The following is a 19,193-nucleotide window of genomic DNA, read 5'->3' as shown; positions in this document are numbered from 1 at the left end:
AGGTTTGATAATTCACTAGGAGGACTCAGAACTTTACCGAAAGCTGTTAGACTCACAGCTACAGTTCTGTTTTGTTTTCACAGGGAAAGGGCACAGACTAAAAGCAGCCAAGGGAAGAATGCAAAGGGCTGAGTCCAGAGACGAACCGAACACAGGGTTTCTGCTGTCCTTCCATGAAGTCAGGACACGTCACCTCCCTGCATCCACGTGTGACATTGTGCACGGAGTATTGCCAGCCTGGGGCGCTCGCCTGAAGCTCCCTGTTCAGAGTTTCTCTTGGGCTTCAGGGGCGTGTTTGTGGACATCCCAGCCCACACACCAAACCCCACCACTCCCTCTCCCCACACGGCCTCCCCTTGGTCCTAGAGGTGCACACGGCAGGCATCTTTTTTGTACTAAGTTTCAATAACCTGCCCTCAGGAAGACCCTGGGAGAGAGGCTCATCTCTGTGCTAGAAGTGGGCTTGGAGCAGACTGGGCAGGAAATTCAGACATCCTAGGATGTGGAACATGGTGCAGGGTCTGGTGGATATGACCTCTTGGTTCTACAAACGTCTCCCATGGGGCAGGGCAGGGCCAAAACAGGGAAGATCATGCCTGCGGTTGGATTAGATCCTGTTACTAGCGAATCTTACTGGCCCTTATCAAATCTTTAACCAGACTGCTTTCTTTCATCACCATAACTGTACTATTACCTCTGATTTCAGCTTTCAGGCACTAGATGATCCAAAAGCTATCTGTGGCTATCTTCACGGAACAGAAGCATGCTACAGCTACAAGTCTACATGCAGAATCCTGGCTGCAGAAAGAAGCTCTGACCTTCCTTCCTTGCCAGGTTCTCAAGAAGCCTTAGAACAAGAGGCTAAGGGATTGGGAGGGCTCTCAAAAGGCCTGACCTCTGCAGATCGCGTGCGGACATGTGTGTCTGGAGCTGCTGCCGGTGGGCCACGCAGCCAGTTTGCCAGACCCTCTACGCTTTCCTCCTCTGCTTCAGGAAGCGACCAGCACCGTGGACAGTCTTACCGAGGACACACATCACCACGAGAGAACTCCAGGAACTCAGTGAACGGTCCCCAACAGCTGTCTGCCATTGGACATGGTCCGGGCTGCCCAAAGGGGCCCTGGGGCAGAGGCCAGGAGTAACGGCTGTGCATGCAATCCCATAAATGTCTACGCCGCCGCCCGAAATATTTACCGCAAACCGAGAAATCCATCAAATTGCCACTGTCACTCTCACTCTGCCATTTAAATATGCTTCAGGCCCAACATCTCAGAGCCTTCTCAACCAGCTCCCTTCCAACTTCAAATTGTGTTTTTACTCCCTAATTTAACCTGTAATATTTTTTAAAAATAATGTTCCTAAGCATACCTCTTGTGAAACCCCTGGTCTCTAAGACCCTCTAACACCTGCCAGTCTGGAAACGTGCTCAGCAGATGGTAACAGCTGGTCCTTCAGGGCCACCAAGAACCTGGAAGCCCACCCAGCCCTGACAACTAACCGAACCCACGTCAACCTCACACTGTTATTCATCCCTAGTAGCGTTTAACTACAGATTTTGTCTGTATAAAACAACAGGGGCAACGACCAGGTGTTCACAAGTGCCCACCTCTTACCAAACTTCAGTCAGTCCCGCCTCCACGGCCCCCAGGCTGAAGCAAGCACACAGGTGAACGCTGTACCTGTAACGGTCAGGCTGAGAGTCTGCCGACGACAGAATGCTCTCCCGGCTGCAGCAAAAGCTGATTTCACATCTGCTTGTCCCACCCTCTCTCCCTCCCCGCCCACAAAGTTCCCGCTAGCCCTGTTCACCCCTCCCTACCAGAAAAAAGCCCATTCCCTTCCACTCTGGATGCTCGCACACTTCTGAGATCAGAGCATTCTCCCGACGGTAACAGTCTTTTCGATGAAAGCTGCTCCAGCTCTAAGTCTGAATGTGTTCTACTTGACAGTAGGGTCCCAGCTCTGGCCACTGCCCCCAGGGGCAACCCGTCCATCAGCTGGATGCCGACACTCAGCCCTGCCTGGGGGTGACGGCCTCCGCAGCCCCCGCGGCTGTGCCCACGCTCCTCCTTCAGGGCTCCTCCCAGCTTTTCAGCCTGTCGCCATAATATGGCTGATGCTGGGCGGGTTCCTGAGCCCCTCGGCAGCAGCTGCCGCAGGATCAGGGGCGGCAGCTATTGGTCTGTCTGGGGCTCCTCGACTGTCTGACCACAATGCCGCTGTTCCAAGGACAGGAGGGGAAGAAGAGGGCCATCTTTACTGATACTTCGGATGCCAGGCCATCACGCGGTTTTCTTTATTTCCAGTTTTGGGAGGTCATCAGCGATGAGCATGGGATCGACCCCACGGGCAGTTACCATGGAGACAGTGACCTGCAGCTGGAGAGAATCAACGTGTACTACAATGAAGCTGCCGGTGATTATTGGAAGCTTTCCTGCCCCCTCACCTTGCTTTCTGTTCTGCGGCAGACGCAATGTATTAGGAACATGCAAATGACAAAGAAAGGCTTCCTGCATGCATTTTTAACTGCTCAGAAACACACTTCAGAGTTCCTGAAGCCTCCTGCATGTTTGTCGTGACGAGGCAGGCCATTATCTCCCTTTGTAGAGCAGAAACCGCCTCTAATCTCCTACTTTTGTCTCATGCTGGAATTTTCCCTGCTGAATTCTGCCGTGAAGGGCCCAGAGGGCAGGGCACTGTGATTCCTTTGCCTACCGCAGGTCTGAGTCCTGCTCTGTCCCCGCAGGTAACAAATATGTGCCTCGGGCCATCCTGGTGGATCTGGAGCCGGGCACCATGGACTCGGTCAGGTCTGGACCCTTCGGCCAGATCTTCAGGCCCGACAACTTCGTGTTCGGTATGTAGCGTGGTCCCCGGGCACTGGCTCGGGGGGCCCACTTCCTCCTAAGCCCCGTGGAGGTCACAGCTGTCACTGCTGAGTGCCCTGCTGGAGGCTGCGTGTCCACAGAGGCCCTGAGTCCTGGCCTAACTGCCCCCGGTCCACGGGCTGTCGCTCCTCTGGCCCCTCTCCGCACAGCTCAAAGGACGGGGTCCGCCTGCCGCAGGGCTGCCGCAGCCGTCCCACGGCAGAGCAGCCCGGGGAGGGCAGAGAACAGGGAGCAAAGGGAAGCTTCCAACGGCAGCTCCCAGGTGACCGGTCACCTCAGAGGACCAGTGACAACAGGCGAGCATTTCCTGAAGCAAAGGCCAAAGGCACAGGTTACGAGCAGCTGAGACAGCTGCTTGGAGCGGCCTCTTCTGATCACGGGCGCCCCACCCTGCCTGTTCTTTGTAGCTGATTTAAGTATTTTAAATACTGAACGCAGGCCTGAGCAAACTGGCCGTGAACACGGGGCCCTTCCCCCAGAACCAGGCCCAGGCCCAGCCAGTAATGACGCGTCCTTCCCCTACGATCCCAGCACTACCAGCAGAGCGGCAGGAAGGGTGACATGGTCTTTGCAGCTCCACAAAGGACCAGGACAGCTTCACGTGAATCACCAGAGTGAGGCGGCTGCCCGGAAGCTGACGTGGTCAGAGCAGCGCTGGTTTCAGCTCTCAGCTGGGAGCCACCCGACCAGTTCCGGGTCCAGTGTCCCCCCCACCCGACCCCAGACCGTAAAGGACTCAGATTCCTGTTTCGTGGGGGTCCAGGAAGAGCCTGGAGATGTTCAGCTAGTGAAGAGAGCACCTGGGGAGCATGAAAATTGCAGGAACTGAAAACTGCAAGTATCTGCAAAGTATGGAGAAGACAGCGTCACCCGCTAAGGGGCCCAACCGGGACCCCGGGCTACACGGCCTGTGTCGCTAGACGGGGGTACCTCCTCATGAACATCTCCATAGCCGACTGTCCTTCCCAGACCCCCTTCTGCGTGTCCTGCCTGTAACACCCCTCTGGAAGGACGGTCAGTCAAGGACAGACTGGAGGCTAAATAGCCCCGCCTCCCTGACTCGGGGGGCGACTCAGTGATGGGGTCTCTTACGGACCCCAGTGTGGAAGGCTGCTTCCTTCCTTCCTTTCCCTGCTCCGTCCCCACTGCCCTCCTGGGCTTCCTGGGATCAGCCCCCTAACAAACTTCCACTTAAATCCTTGTCTCAGGCCCAGAAATAAATCCAACCACCTACTGTCAATCTTCGACAAAGGAGGCAAGAATATACAACGGAGCAAAGACAGTCTCTTCAGCAAGTGGTGATGGGAAAACGGGACAGCCGTGTGTAAATCAATGAAGTTAGAACACACCCTCTCAACATACAGAACAATAAACTCGAAATGGCTTAAAGACTTAAACACAGACATGACACCATAAAACCCCTAGAAGAGACCATAGGCAAAACATTCTCTGACATAAACCGTAGCAATGTTTTCTTAGGTCAGTCTCCCAAGGCAATAGAAATAAAAGCAAAAATAAACAAATGGGACCTAATCAAACTTAAAAGCAAAGGAAACCGTAAACAAAATGAAAAGACAACCTACAGACTGGGAAAAAATACATGCAAATAATGCAACTGACGAGGGGTTAATTTCCAAAATACATAAACAGCTCACACAGCTCAATATCAAAAAAAGAACAGATAACTCAATCAAAAAATGAGAAGACCTGAGGACTTCCCTGGTGGCACAGTGGTTAAGAATCCGCCTGCCAATGCAGGGGACACGGGTTCGAGCCCTGGTCCGGGAAGGTCCCACATGCCATGGAGCAACTAAGCCCATGCGCCACGACTACTGAGCCTGCGCTCTAGAGCCCATGCTCTAGAGCCCACGAGCCACAACTACTGAGCCCATGTGCCACAACTACTGAAGCCCACACGCCTAGAGCCCATGCTCCACAGCCAAAAAAAAAAAAATGAGAAGACCTAAACAGACATTTCTCCAAAGAAGGTATACAGATGGCCAACAAACACATGAGAATATGCTCAATATCGCTAATTATTAGAGAAATGCAAATCAAAACTAAAATGAGGTATCACCTCACACTGGTCAGAACGGCCATCATTAAAAAGTCTGCAAATAATAAATGCTGGAGACGGTGTGGAGAAAAGGGAACCCTCTTGCACTGTTGGTGGGGATGTAAATTGGTACAGCCACGATAGAGAACAGTATGGAGGTTCCTCACAAAGCTAAAAACAGAGTTACCATATAGTCCAGCAATTCAACTCCTGGGCATATATCCGGAAAAGACAAAAACTCTAATCCGAAAGGATACATGTACCCTAATGTTCACAGCAGCAGTATTTACAGTAGCCAAGATATAAAAGCAACTTAAATGTCCATCGATAGATGAATGGATAAAGAAGATGTGGTATATATATATATATATATATATATATACACACACACACACACACACACACACACAATGAAATATTACTCAGCCATAAAAAAGAATGAAATTCTGCCATTTGCAGCAACATGGATGGACCTAGAGTATATTATACTAAGTGAAGTAAGTCAGACAGAGAAAGACAAATACTATATGATATCACTTATATGTGGAATCTAAAAAATAATACAAATGAATTTATTTACAAAACAGAAACACACTCACAGACATAGAAAACAAACTTATGGTTTCCAGAAGGGAAAGAGGGAGGGGGAGGGATAAATTAGGAGCTTGGGATTAACATATACACACTACTATATATAAAACAGATAAGCAACAAGGATTTCCTGTATAGCACAGGGAACTATATTCAACATCTTGTAATAACGTATAATGGAAAAGAATCTGAAAAATATATATATATAAGACTGAATCACTTTGCTGTTCACCTGAAACACAATACTGTAAATCAACTATACTTCAATAAAATAAAATACTTAAAAAGAGCATTTTATAATTAAAATTAATAAAGTAAAATCCTTGTTTCAGGCCAGGGGCACTGACCTCAGACCAAAGGGGAGGCAGTGGTGCACTTTTCTAGTGCACCGTGTGTAACACACTGCCGCAAGCCCGATGGCGGGACCCTCATAATAAACTTACGGCGTCTGGCGGGGCGCAGTGGCTCCTCTGCTGGGGGCCATGCACAGCCGACCTTCCGGGCTGCCCCATCTGCAGCTCGGGTCCCTCAGCACCTCTCAGGTGGTTAACAGAATCCAGTTGCTCGCAATCTGGGGTCTGAGGCCCCTGCTGGCTTCCTGGCGGTCGGCCAGAGGCCGTGCTCAGCTCCTAGAGGTGCCTGCCGACACCAGCACGTGGCCCACGACACGGCAGCCTCACCTTCAAGGCCACCAGGAGAGGATCTCCGCTGCACTGAAACTCCGACGGCTTCTGCCACCAGCTGGAGCAAATTCTCCCTTAAAGGGCTCACGTGATTAGTGAAGGCTCGCCCACGTAATCTCCCTATTTTAAGGTCAACTGATTTGGGGCCTGAATTACACCTGCAGAATCCCTTCACACTGCACTGAGATTAGCGTTTGATTGAATAACTGGGAAAAGGTGTGTGTACCCTGGGGCTGGTGAACTTTGGGGCTTCAAGTTCTGCCTACCATGAATGGACAGCTTGGGGACTGAAACAAACATGGTTCCTGGAACCTCGGTTCCGACAATCTGGATCTGTGTTCATGAAGGACGTGATTTTTCTACTTAGTAGCTGTAGGGCTTTGAGCAAGTATTTTAATCTCTCTGAGCCTTAGTCCTGTTCAGGAAGCTGCTCCAGAACAGGCTTTGTGGCTTCTTGTCAGGAATTCTGCACAGGGGACCAAGATAGGCTAGTTTTGGAATATCTTTTACTGTTTGAATATTTGATTTTCAGGTCCCTTTGACCACAGAAGTCTATGCCTCTATGTGATCACTCTTGGAAGAGTTAATATACTTGCTCATCAGAATAAGGCCTTAACGGATTGGTATTAAATTATCTTCTTGGTACAGATTTTCATGAGGGGTTGGAGCCTGTGTGCTCAAGTTGGGGGAAGAGCAGCCAGAGGTGGGAAAAAATGAAAAAGGCAGCTGAGCCGCCCTTACAATCTCCCTTAGGACTGGCTCCAATTCAGGAGTTTAAATTTGCCAGTGCAGGAAGTTAGGATGGAAACTTCTGTCTTAGGCTAGACTCGGAGCAGCAGCCCCTCAGGGAGAGGCCCCACTCGAACTTACCCCTGTGCTTCCTGCTTCCCTTGTCTTGCCTTCACATCGCCTCCTTCCAGCCCAGCAGCAAGGCCGGAGAGCAGGTCTGGGCCCACGTTAAAACTGCTCATTAACACCGGTCAGCCTCGACAGCTCACCTGTGCACCCGCTCCCAACCCTCAGGGCCGCTGTGCGCCCTCTCTCTTCCCCTGCTCACCTGCGCCCCAGCCTCGGCTTCCTTCCTCCGACCTCAGTCCTGGGATCTCAGGGGGACCCAAACTCGCATGAATTACAAAACTATGCAACCAGTGAAATTAGAACACTCCTTACCGCCATACACAAAAATAAACTCAAAATGGATTAAAGACCTAAATGTAAGACCAGACACTGTAAAACTCTTAGAGGAAAACATAGGCAGAACACTCTATGACATAAATCACCACAAGGTCCTTTTTGACCCACCTCCTAGAGTAACGGAAATGAAAACAAAAATAAACAAATGAGACCTAATGAAACTTAAAAGCTTTTGCACAGCAAAGAAAACCATAAACAAGATGAAAAGACAACCCTGAGAATGGGAGAAAATATTTGCAAATGAAGCAACTGACAAAGGATTAACCTCCAAAATATACAAGCAGCTCATGCAGCTCAATATCAAAAAAACAAACAACCCAATCCAAAAATGGGCAGAAGACCTAAGCAGACATTTCTCCAAAGAAGATACACAGATTGCCAACAAACACATGAAAGGATGCTCAACATCACTAATCATTAGAGAAATGCAAATCAAAACTACAATGAGGTATCACCTCACACCACTCAGAATGGCCATCATCAAAAAATCTACAAGCAATAAATGCTGGAGAGGGTGTGGAGAAGAGGGAACCCTCTTGCACTGTTGGTGGCAATGTAAATTGATACAGCCACTATGGAGAACAGTATGGAGGTTCCTTAAAAAACTAAAAATGGAACTACCATACAACCCAGCAATCCCACTACTGGGCATGTACCCTGAGAAAACCATAATTCAAAAAGGGTCATGTACCACAATGTTCATTGCAGCTGTATTTACAATAGCCAGGACATGGAAGCAACCTAAGTGTCCATCAACAGATGAATGGATAAAGAAGATGTGGCACATATATACAATGGAATATTACTCAGCCATAAAAATAAATGAAATTGAGTTATTTGTAGTGAGGTGGATGGACCTAGAGTCTGTCATACAGAGTGAAGTAAGTCAGAAAGATAAAAACAAATACCGTATGCTAACACATATATATGGAATCTAAAAAAAACAAAAAAGGTAATGAAGAACCTAGGGGCAGGACAGGAACAAAGACACAGACGTAGAGAACGGACTTGAGGACATGGGGGAGGGAAGGATACGCTGGGACGAAGTAAGAGAGTGGCATGGACATATATACATTATCAAATGTAAAACAGATAGCTAGTGGGAAGCAGCCGCATAGCACAGGGAGATCAGCTCGGTGCTTTGTGACCACCTAGAGAGGTGGGATAGGGAGGGTGGGAGGGAGACACAAGAGGGAGGGGATATGGGAATATATGTATATGTATAGCTGATTCACTTTGTTATACAGCAGAAACTAACACACCATTGTAAAGCAATTATACTCCAATAAAGATGTTAAAAAAAAAACCCCACAAAACTATGCAACTGTAAGAGTCACCTGCAATCTGCACGGTACACACGTATTCCACGAGTTAACAAAAATTTGACTGTGAAACACCCAGTACACAGAAGTGTCTGGTTGCACATTACTTCTCTATCCTGTAATTCACCAAATCTCTCCCTGCTTCACCCAAAGCAAGCAAGCGGTCCTCGGCCATGCGCCCCCTGCCGGCCAGTGAGGGGAAGTGACTGGTCCAAGACCTCTGGTTTCCTCCCAGGCAAAGTGCACACCCGTGCCTCCCACCCTCCCTCTCAGAATTCACAGCTCTGTTCGAGCTCTCTCAGGGCATCCCTTTCCTATACAATGCGTCTCTATCTTCTTTAATCTCCGTCTTCCTTCTAGTTATCAACAAATTTTAAATTATTCCTTTATATCCAGACAATGATACTAATTGTGAAGGATGGATGATCCAGTTGAAGGGCTTTCTAGGTCCAAGTTTAAGGGCTGTGTACATCTAAGATACTCCTGCTTCTGAAGGCACCGCCCACATCATATCAAAAGTATTTAAATTTCCATTTTGTAAAATTTTTACTTTATTATAATTTATATGTTATGATATAAAAGTTAAGTTGCATTTGACTAATTGATGTGTTTCATTTAATTAAACATTAATTTAACTATTGCAGGTTTCTTTTCATATTTTGGAGTTGTCACCTCCACCCCCCATCTTCTTAGGTCCTGAAAACTAGCAAGGGCTATGCTTACAGGGCCCAGTGGTAAACTGGCTTTGCTGATAAGATTAAAAAAGTAGACCTAACAAATATTTCTTCTAATTAAGAAAAACAAGAGAACATTGGCAGCAAGTTACACAAGCATCAGACTACGAGTGTTCAACAAAATCTGGTATAATCAAACAATAAATTTAACAAAATTAATCCGCCCCGTATTTGAAATGATGCCTATTACTGTTTTTGTACCACATGACAACTAGGCATAGATAGTAACTGATGATAAACAAGTAGTATTTCTTCACAGTCAAATCAAGTATGTCTGGGACTTAGTTGGCAAACAAAGGAGGGAACTGTGAACAGGAAAACAATTTGGGGGTTTCTCTGAAGACTCCTGGCCGCACAAGTGAGGAGGTCCCGGAGACTGTATTTTTCCAGAACTTCAGTGCTCGAAGGTCCGATAAACACTCTTAAAACGTACCTCAATATGATTTTACAGTTAAAGAAGGCACTGCGTATTTCAAGTGCATCTTCCCTGGCGGATTTTACAAGTTTGGTGGTAGGTGGCTGCTCGCCCCTCTGCAAAGACTATTCTAGAGAAAGCTGTGCAGACCATGTGGTGGGGGCGGGGAGCCTTGTGTTACAGGTGAAAAGCCTGGCAGTTGGGACGGGGCACGGGTGAGCCAGGGAGCGCCCGGAGAGCAGAGGGCAGTGACGGAGGGAAGAGGACCGCAGCAGCCTGGCCGGCTGCCCAGTGCCTACTTGCTGCTCGCCCTGCACACTCCCAGCAGAAGACAGGGTTACGAGGCTCTGCAGGACTTGCTGCCTTTCCCACCTCGGAGAGGGGAATGCTGACGTCAGTCTTTTCCGTAATCTCTGTTTGCCTTGAAAGTGAAACAGAGCAAACCCTGGGCTCTGGAGCTTCCGAGAAAATGACCAGCACCCTTTCTGTGCCCAGCTTGGCCCCATGGCCATCAGCACGGCTGGCCTCACCAAAAGTCTCTGGCAACTCAGATTTTGGTGTGAAGAAAGCCTGCATTCAGAAAACAGGTGGCGAGGGAGCCAGAAAGTTGGAACGTAGTGGGGAACAGGCTCTCTCGGGTTTCATGCCTCCTGCAGGGGCTGGTCCAGTCCGTGCCCTGCCCTCGGGGTGCCTGTGCTCAGAACTGCCCTGCACGGTGCAGGGACGCCCACTGACCTGCAGACCCTCAGGGTTTGGGGGTGGGGAGGAACATCCAAATGGGGCCTCAGCTCCCCGCTTAGGAGTTCTGCAGCTCGTCATTCCCACAACACCTTTCCTTGCTGTGCACAGCCTCGTGGACTAGGGGCCAGGATTGTAACATGGAAGTGTGTGCACTGTATTACGAGGCACAGAGGAGGGCACATCGTGGAGAGAGTGACATTGGCGTTGAGCCCTGATTTATGGAGAAGAGCTCCCTGGAAGGAGGGAAGGAAACAGTGACGCCAACTGCAATAGCTAAGATTGCTATAACACTTACCGTGGGTCAGGGGGTCTTCTAGGCGCTTTCCCACATCAATTCACTCAGTCCTCGAAACAACCCCAGGAAACAGGTACTGTTACTATTCCGCTTTACAGATGAGGCAATAGAGGCACAGAGAGGTTAAGTAACTTGCCCTAGGTCACACAGCTAATAAGTGGCAGAGTCAGGATTTGCACCCACTCCATCCATCCAGGGCCTGTGCTCTTAACCACTCAGGGAATGTGGGGTGGGCTGAATAGGGGAAATTCACTCCAGTCCTGTGAACAGCCTTGGCCATGGGAAGCAGAGTTTGCTCAGAGAATTTGGTATGGTCCAGGTTCTCTAGGTTACGGGGAAAATGGTAGCAGTTGGGAAAAGGTTACACATATTTGAGAATTTGTGAGATTATGTCTCATTTAAGTCATAGCATAAGAATAACAGTATTTTTCATTCTTAATGTCCAAGGCAAAAATGATTGAAACCATGTTTTAAAGGAACAAACAAAAACATCTAAATAACCCACGACAGGGGAAAAAAAGGAAAATGTCAAACACGAACAGTGAAAAAAATACATCTAGAGGAGTGTGGAAAGACATACTTGTGTTCTTTAGTATTTTATAAATTTTCTAATTTTGTATTCAGAAAATATGTATACATGAAATGTGTTCTTACCACAATAAAAATATATATGTATATACAATGTATGTGTATATTACACACACAGTATACTATATATTTTTTTCAATTATGAAAGGTGCAGATTGACAATTCTAGTAAAAATAATTCATACTGGGACATGAAACATTCCAGAAGGTAGCTGAGAAACATTACATATATTTACTCAAAATTATTATTGTCCGGGGCAAAAATTTATAAACTTTGGTGGAGCTGACATCTTCAAAGTAAATTAAACTGGAGTTCAGTTTAAAAAGGAAGTTCCTTTTTAAAAAGGAAGCACCTCAAATGCTTCAAGCAAAATTCCTCCATCTTCATAAAGAGATGCTTTTATTAAAAACCTGAAAATGTGTGCAAACGGTCAAGGGAGCAGGCAAGGCTATTTTAGATGTTTCAGGGGAAAGAGAGATCGAGGTGCCTCATCCCTTGGGCCTTCTCTGAGGGCACCAACAAATAGGGTGTGGCTGTTCCAGGATAATGGATACAATTTTATTGCTGAGATGGTTCTTGGGTTTTCATTATTCTACAGAGGAAGCTGATGTTCTCAGAATTTCGGGACCCCAGCTAATATATTTCAACTAGATCCCATCCGTCACTTAGCAACGCATCAACCAACGGTAATTACCACCGTCACAGTACCAGGCATTCAGAGGGCACTTTCACTAAGAGGCTCTCAGCGAAGGCAGGAGAGGGGGAAGGGCAGGCAGAGCCCTTTAGTAAGACACAGGCCTAGCCTTCCACAGGGAACTCACACCTTCCCTCTCCAGTCTGAATTTTGTCATCGTCACCCCAAAGTGCCTTCGGGGTGAGAGTGGCCCAAACGCGCTCGATGACATCAGGCCCAAAGCAGGAAATGACCCACGGTAGGTGGATGTTGGCTCACCTCCCCCATCACCCTGCCCAACAGCCAGAAGAGCTGCTCCTTTTAGACACAAAGAGGAGTGGGGAACAACCCCCTTCTCCCCAGACCTCGTCAAAGCCTAACCCAGGGAAGGGAGGTTCCGTGGGCCCCATTTCCTGCTGTTGTCTGCACAGGTGCCGTGTGCCCATGTGGTGGTGTTTGGGACACGCATGTGGCAGAGGAGGGCAGGTCAGAGTCCTCGGGTGAGTCACCTTAGGTCGGGCAAGCACTTGCCCGCGCTTCTCTGATTATACAGGAACAGATGTGGGGCGGGCGCCGGGGAGGAAGCAGGCCGGGTGCACACTGGGTGGCAGTGAGGCAGCCTTTGCTGCCAGGGATCCCCAGGGGCCCGGGCCTGCTGGAATCAACTCTGTCACTTAATATGAACTGGGCATTTAGCGAATAAGCGTCTCTCATCTTCACAACGTAACAAAACCCATTTCCATGTTTCGGTTACAGTAACAGAGGCTGAGAGCTTAGGTGACCTGCTTAACGACCCAACCAGGACACAGAGAAGTGGACACCCTCCACGCGTAGAGAGATGCCCACCTGTTAGGGTCCCCTTGTCCCCAGTACCATCCCTTTCAGGTCTCATCTTCGGCTTCTACTTGGCCCCAAATCCCCACCTTGAATGAAACAACGAAGGCCAAGACGCAGGAATCTCCAGAAAATCTTTGTGGAACCGTGTAATCACAGAGTTACCTGGAGCAGAGCTGCTCCCTCGAGAGGTTCTGGAAGGCTCCAGCTGGTCGTGAAGAGCCCAGGGAATGGAAGCTGGGGGTAGCGGTGGTGAGAAGGTGCAGCCAAGCCCTAGGCATGGGGGTACAGCATCAGTGGGGTGGGCTGAGCTGTGGGAGCCCAGCGGCACCGGGAGGGAGCAAGGAGGAGAGAGCCTAGGAGATCCGCCCCCATCCCGGGAGGGGGCACCAGGCACCTGCCTGCCTGCGGAGGGACCCCGAGGACTGGCTTCCCGAAGCAGGCGTGATGAAAGCTGTGACTTTGCCCACCAGTAACATGACAAATGGGCTTAATATGTATAAGGACAGCATCACCTTGGGTTTTATGGGGGCATTTCTGCTCCATAAACTTGACCCGCTTTCATATAGAGCTTCTCGTTTCCTACTCACAAAGCTGTCTGCAGGGCACCTATAATTATCATTTTATAGCTGGAGAAACTGGCCTCAGAGAGGAAAAGAGAGAAAGAAGCAATCCCTGGTCTCCGCTCCCTGGCCACCTGTTCAGGATGGTTCCTAGGGATAATTACGGTTGGATCTTACCTCACCCTGACTAAGCCTTTGAAACTCACCTGGGCTTTCTCTTTGTAGAAGGAAGCTAGATGCCTTCACTTTGTGGCATTGTGGCTTTGTGGCTTTGTGGCTGGTGGCTGGTCAACTCTTTGAGCCTCCTTTTCCAAGCCGTGAACTTGGGATGGTAATAATGTTTACTCTAGAACAGCAGAAATAGAATGTGAGCCACGTAGGTAATTTAAAATTTTCTAGTCGTCACTGTGAGTCTGGCAGTCATTTAAAAAATTTAACAGAAGCAAGTGAAATTAATTTCAAAAATATATCCAAGATATTCTTTTGATAAGTAATCACTATACAAAATTAGTAATGGAATATTTTACATTCTTTAAACTTCGTGAGTCCATGAAAACGCATGAGTATTTTACACGAAAGCACATCTCAGTTCAGACTCCCAGGGTTCAGGTGTTGAGTGGCCACATGCGGCTGGTGGCCTGGAGCTGGAGGTCGAGCCCCATACGGTGGCTGTGGGCACGAGGGGACATAACTCGTGGAAGGCACGTGCTCGGGCTGCCGCCGGCCTGCCGCGCTCGCTGGCACACCCAGGCGCGCACGCGGAATCGTGCACATTTAAGTGGCCTGTGCGAGGACCCAGGACCCACAGCACACGCGAGACAGGCCAGGTGCCCAGGCACTTCTCCCGGCCCCTCCCCCACCGACCGCCTTCCACACGTGGGCAGAGGCGGAGGGCGCCCACCCGCCATCTCCGGCCTCCCCGAAGACAGCCGCCCTCGGCCCCCACCGGGACCCCCATCCTCCCCGCCCCGCACCCCCTCCCGGCGGTTGCACCCGCCGCCATTCCCACCCCGAAAAGAAGGAGATCGAGGCCGCGGGCCCGGGACCCTGCCCGGGAGGCAGGAAACCTAGGGACGCCGCAAACACCGCGGAAAGGCTGGGCTGCCCACCTCGGGCACCCGGCGCAGCCCACCCCGGCCCGAACCTCGCGCCGCGCCCCGGCTCCCCCTCGCGGTGCCGCAGTCCCCTCGCCCCTCCGCGTCGCCCCCGCGCCCCGCCCGCTGACGTCACCGCGCGGGGGGCGGGGCCCCCCCTATAAAAGGCGCGGCTGGAGGGGCGACGGCAGGTCTCTGCGCTCGAGTCCGCCGCTCCGTGCCGCGCACAGCGTAAGGCCCGCGCCTCCACCCGCTCCGCAGCCGGCACCATGCGCGAGATCGTGCACATCCAGGCGGGCCAGTGCGGCAACCAGATCGGCGCCAAGGTGCGCGCCGGGGCGGGGGCGGCGGGTCCCCAGGGTGAAGACCGAGGAGGGGCCGGGGAGCGGTGGCGGGTCCCCGGGGTGAAGACCGAGGAGGGGTCGGGGAGGGGTGGCGGGTCCCCAGGGTGCGCGCGAGGGGCCGGGGAGGGGTGACGGGTCCCCAGGGTGCGAGCCAGGGCCCGGGAGGGGCCGGGGAGGGGTGGCGGGTCCCCAGGGTGAAGACTGAGGAGGGGTCGGGGAGGGGTGGCGGGTCCCCAGGGTGCGCGCGAGGGGCCGGGTAGGGGTGGCGGGTCCGCAGGGTGCGCGCCAGGGCCCGGGAGGGGCCGGGTAGGGGGCGGCGGGTCCCCAGGGTGAAGACCGAGGAGGGGTCGGGGAGAGGTGGCGGGTCCCCAGGGTGCGAGCCAGGGCCCGGGAGGGGGCCGCCGCCCTGGGTGGCGCGTTCTCGGCGCGGGGCGGGGCCCAGGAACCACAGAACCTGCCGCGGTGCGCGCTGCGACGCAGCTGTGTGTGTTTAATCAAGGCCCCTTTGAAATTTCCTCGGACCCGGCCCTTCTGAGGGACGCGGTTGGTATTTCCCTGGTAGACTAGCCTCTGAGATTTGGATAGGGCCTATTGGTCATGATAATCCAGTGGCCTCATATGGAATTTAATTTGTATATTTTGTCTGTAGTTTGAATGAAAAAATGCAGTGTCATTGGGTGACAGATATTATGGAGACTTCTCGTGGGTCCGACAGACAGGGATGTTAGATCCCTTAATGCGAGCACCAGCTAGACAGAATGACGTATAACGTCGGAGTCTGATTCCCGCCTGCGCGGCGGCAGGTGGCCGTCCTGGGCTGTGACTGTCGCCCGCAGTGGGCGAGGCGCCACGGGCATGGTGCATGGGTATGGGCGGGCGCCTGCACGAGGACGTGGTCTCTTTCAGAACCGCCATATTGCCCCCCCAGCCCCGCCACCCCCTTTCCTGCTGCAAATTCACAATGCAGCCCGCGCCCCCACCGTGGCCAGCTCCAGCCACTGCCCCCCGCGTGCTCCTGCCCGCGCTACCCCACCATTCCGCTGCTGCAGTCAGTGGCCGGAGGGCAGTAGGATGTCAGCGCCTAACACTGCGCCGCTTGGAGAGCTGGGTCGGGTTTGTGCCAGGAAACAGTGATCCCTGCAGGCAGCCGCAGGGCGGGGTCCACCTGTCCTGGGTCCTGCCAGGACCCGTCCATCAGCTGGGATGCCGACACTCAGCCCTGCCTGGGGGTGACAGCCTCCGCAGCCCCCGCGGCTGTGCCCACGCTCCTCCTTCAGGGCTCCTCCCAGCTTTTCAGCCTGTCGCCATAATATGGCTGATGCTGGGCGGGTTCCTGAGCCCCTCGGCAGCAGCTGCCGCAGGATCAGGGGCGGCAGCTATTGGTCTGTCTGGGGCTCCTCGACTGTCTGACCACAATGCCGCTGTTCCAAGGACAGGAGGGGAAGAAGAGGGCCATCTTTACTGATACTTCGGATGCCAGGCCATCACGCGGTTTTCTTTATTTCCAGTTTTGGGAGGTCATCAGCGATGAGCATGGGATCGACCCCACGGGCAGTTACCATGGAGACAGTGACCTGCAGCTGGAGAGAATCAACGTGTACTACAATGAAGCTGCCGGTGATTATTGGAAGCTTTCCTGCCCCCTCACCTTGCTTTCTGTTCTGCGGCAGACGCAATGTATTAGGAACATGCAAATGACAAAGGCTTCCTGCATGCATTTTTAACTGCTCAGAAACACACTTCAGAGTTCCTGAAGTCTCCTGCATGTTTGTCATGATGAGGCAGGCCATTATCTCCCTTTGTAGAGCAGAAACCGCCTCTAATCTCCTACTTTTGTCTCATGCTGGAATTTTCCCTGCTGAATTCTGCCGTGAAGGGCCCAGAGGGCAGGGCACTGTGATTCCTTTGCCTACCGCAGGTCTGAGTCCTGCTCTGTCCCCGCAGGTAACAAATATGTGCCTCGGGCCATCCTGGTGGATCTGGAGCCGGGCACCATGGACTCGGTCAGGTCTGGACCCTTCGGCCAGATCTTCAGGCCCGACAACTTCGTGTTCGGTATGTAGCGTGGTCCCCGGGCACTGGCTCGGGGGGCCCACTTCCTCCTAAGCCCCGTGGAGGTCACAGCTGTCACTGCTGAGTGCCCTGCTGGAGGCTGCGTGTCCACAGAGGCCCTGAGTCCTGGCCTAACTGCCCCCGGTCCACGGGCTGTCGCTCCTCTGGCCCCTCTCCGCACAGCTCAAAGGACGGGGTCCGCCTGCCGCAGGGCTGCCGCAGCCGTCCCACGGCAGAGCAGCCCGGGGAGGGCAGAGAACAGGGAGCAAAGGGAAGCTTCCAACAGCAGCTCCCAGGTGACCGGTCACCTCAGAGGACCAGTGACAACAGGCGAGCATTTCCTGAAGCAAAGGTCAAAGGCACAGTTTACGAGCAGCTGAGACAGCTGCTTGGAGCGGCCTCTTCTGATCACGGGCGCCCCACCCTGCCTGTTCCTTGTAGCTGATTTAAGTATTTACAGAAGGTTCTTCGTTCTTAATTTTAAACCAGTTGGGTTTTGTTAAACCATTGTCTTAATTAAGTGCCTCATACGAACTAACCTTTTTGCTTTATTAGATCTCCAGTGTTTTTGAGGGTCACTGGCATATAGAAAAATTGTTTGTAGGTAGAAAGGGTTTCTAAAAGAGAAGAATCTGTCATCTCTAAATCTAGTCCAGAGTCAAAATGACAGAATCTGGAATTCCTTGCTTAAGTTTTCGTGTCTGATATTCTCTTTTCCCTCCGGCAGGCCAGAGCGGTGCCGGCAACAACTGGGCCAAGGGCCACTACACGGAGGGCGCGGAGCTGGTGGACTCGGTCCTGGACGTGGTCCGGAAGGAGTCGGAGAGCTGTGACTGTCTGCAGGGCTTCCAGCTGACCCACTCGCTGGGGGGCGGCACCGGCTCCGGGATGGGTACCCTCCTCATCAGCAAGATCCGCGAGGAGTACCCCGACCGCATCATGAACACCTTCAGCGTGATGCCCTCGCCCAAGGTGTCGGACACGGTGGTGGAGCCCTACAACGCCACGCTGTCCGTGCACCAGCTCGTGGAGAACACGGACGAGACCTACTCCATTGACAACGAGGCGCTGTACGACATCTGCTTCCGCACCCTGAAGCTGACCACGCCCACCTACGGGGACCTCAACCACCTGGTGTCGGCCACCATGAGCGGGGTCACCACGTGCCTGCGCTTCCCGGGCCAGCTGAACGCCGACCTGCGCAAGCTGGCCGTGAACATGGTGCCCTTCCCGCGCCTGCACTTCTTCATGCCCGGCTTCGCGCCGCTGACCAGCCGGGGCAGCCAGCAGTACCGCGCGCTGACGGTGCCCGAGCTCACACAGCAGATGTTCGACTCCAAGAACATGATGGCCGCCTGCGACCCGCGCCACGGCCGCTACCTGACCGTGGCCGCCATCTTCCGGGGCCGCATGTCCATGAAGGAGGTGGACGAGCAGATGCTCAACGTCCAGAACAAGAACAGCAGCTACTTCGTGGAGTGGATCCCCAACAACGTGAAGACGGCCGTGTGCGACATCCCGCCGCGCGGCCTCAAGATGTCGGCCACCTTCATCGGCAACAGCACGGCCATCCAGGAGCTGTTCAAGCGCATCTCGGAGCAGTTCACGGCCATGTTCCGCCGCAAGGCCTTCCTGCACTGGTACACGGGCGAGGGCATGGACGAGATGGAGTTCACCGAGGCCGAGAGCAACATGAACGACCTGGTGTCCGAGTACCAGCAGTACCAGGACGCCACGGCCGACGAGCAGGGGGAGTTTGAGGAGGAGGAGGGCGAGGACGAGGCCTGAGCCCCGAGTGCGGCTGGACGCGGAGGCCGCGTGGCTGGAGGCCGGGAGGAGAGCGAGGGGGAGGCCTGAGAACTTCTGAAATAAGTCGTGCATCCTTAGTTAACTTCTGTTGTCCTCAATCAAGCATGGTCTATTTGTATACTATGGTGCTCAGTTTTGCCTCTGTCAGAAATTCACACTGTTGATGTAGTAACACGGAACTCCTCTGGAAATTGCAGTATTGTCTAAGATATCTATACTAATAAAAAAGCATGTGTCCAGATCCCGTGGTCTCTTAATTTTTATTGCAAACAATTTTTATTCTTTCACTAAATGTTTCCCAAGTGTTTCCAGGTTTA

At 52.1% G+C, this 19,193-nt stretch overlaps 2 protein-coding genes and 1 long non-coding RNA gene across 4 annotated transcripts; 2 read left to right on the top strand and 1 right to left on the bottom strand.

Moving 5' to 3' along the window:
- The first annotated feature begins 2,041 nt into the window (after window positions 1-2,041).
- LOC118903432 (tubulin beta-4B chain-like) lies at window positions 2,042-3,128 on the top strand. The gene is made up of 2 exons (XM_036868544.1): window positions 2,042-2,415; window positions 2,747-3,128. Exons 1-2 carry the CDS (start codon window positions 2,214-2,216, stop codon window positions 2,863-2,865), a joined length of 321 nt encoding a protein of 106 aa, XP_036724439.1. The 5' UTR covers window positions 2,042-2,213; the 3' UTR covers window positions 2,866-3,128.
- Window positions 3,129-11,832: 8,704 nt separating this feature from the next.
- On the bottom strand, window positions 11,833-14,535 carry LOC118903942. Its single transcript, XR_005021904.1, has 3 exons — window positions 14,105-14,535; window positions 13,784-13,923; window positions 11,833-13,287 (listed from the first exon to the last, which is right to left on the bottom strand). It is a non-coding gene; the product is annotated as an uncharacterized LOC118903942 (long non-coding RNA).
- Window positions 14,536-14,851: 316 nt separating this feature from the next.
- On the top strand, window positions 14,852-19,111 carry TUBB2A (tubulin beta 2A class IIa). Of its 2 annotated transcripts, XM_036870703.1 has the most exons (4): window positions 14,852-14,997; window positions 16,524-16,632; window positions 16,960-17,070; window positions 17,795-19,111. In XM_036870703.1, the coding sequence occupies exons 1-4, from the start codon at window positions 14,941-14,943 to the stop codon at window positions 18,853-18,855; spliced, it is 1,338 nt and encodes a 445-aa protein (XP_036726598.1). In that variant the 5' UTR covers window positions 14,852-14,940; the 3' UTR covers window positions 18,856-19,111. The 2 variants fall into 2 exon arrangements, with proteins under 2 accessions (XP_036726598.1, XP_036726599.1); XM_036870704.1 differs by lacking the exon at window positions 16,960-17,070 and having other exon boundaries at window positions 17,795-19,108.
- Window positions 19,112-19,193: the final 82 nt, after the last annotated feature.

Source organism: Balaenoptera musculus, chromosome 11, assembly GCF_009873245.2.
Source record: "Balaenoptera musculus isolate JJ_BM4_2016_0621 chromosome 11, mBalMus1.pri.v3, whole genome shotgun sequence".
NCBI lineage: Eukaryota > Metazoa > Chordata > Mammalia > Artiodactyla > Balaenopteridae > Balaenoptera > Balaenoptera musculus.
This window is presented reverse-complemented; position numbering and strand designations above follow the sequence as displayed.

Bases quoted from the DNA above. Each gene is read 5' to 3' on its own strand.
- LOC118903432 (XM_036868544.1), top strand. From the start codon at position 2,214: ATGCCGCTGTTCCAAGGACAGGAGGGGAAGAAGAGGGCCATCTTTACT. The intron at 2,416-2,746 runs GTGATTATTGGA...CTGTCCCCGCAG, and splicing joins GTACTACAATGAAGCTGCCG to GTAACAAATATGTGCCTCGG.
- TUBB2A (XM_036870703.1), top strand. From the start codon at position 14,941: ATGCGCGAGATCGTGCACATCCAGGCGGGCCAGTGCGGCAACCAGATC. The intron at 16,633-16,959 runs GTGATTATTGGA...CTGTCCCCGCAG, and splicing joins GTACTACAATGAAGCTGCCG to GTAACAAATATGTGCCTCGG. The intron at 17,071-17,794 runs GTATGTAGCGTG...TCCCTCCGGCAG, and splicing joins GCCCGACAACTTCGTGTTCG to GCCAGAGCGGTGCCGGCAAC.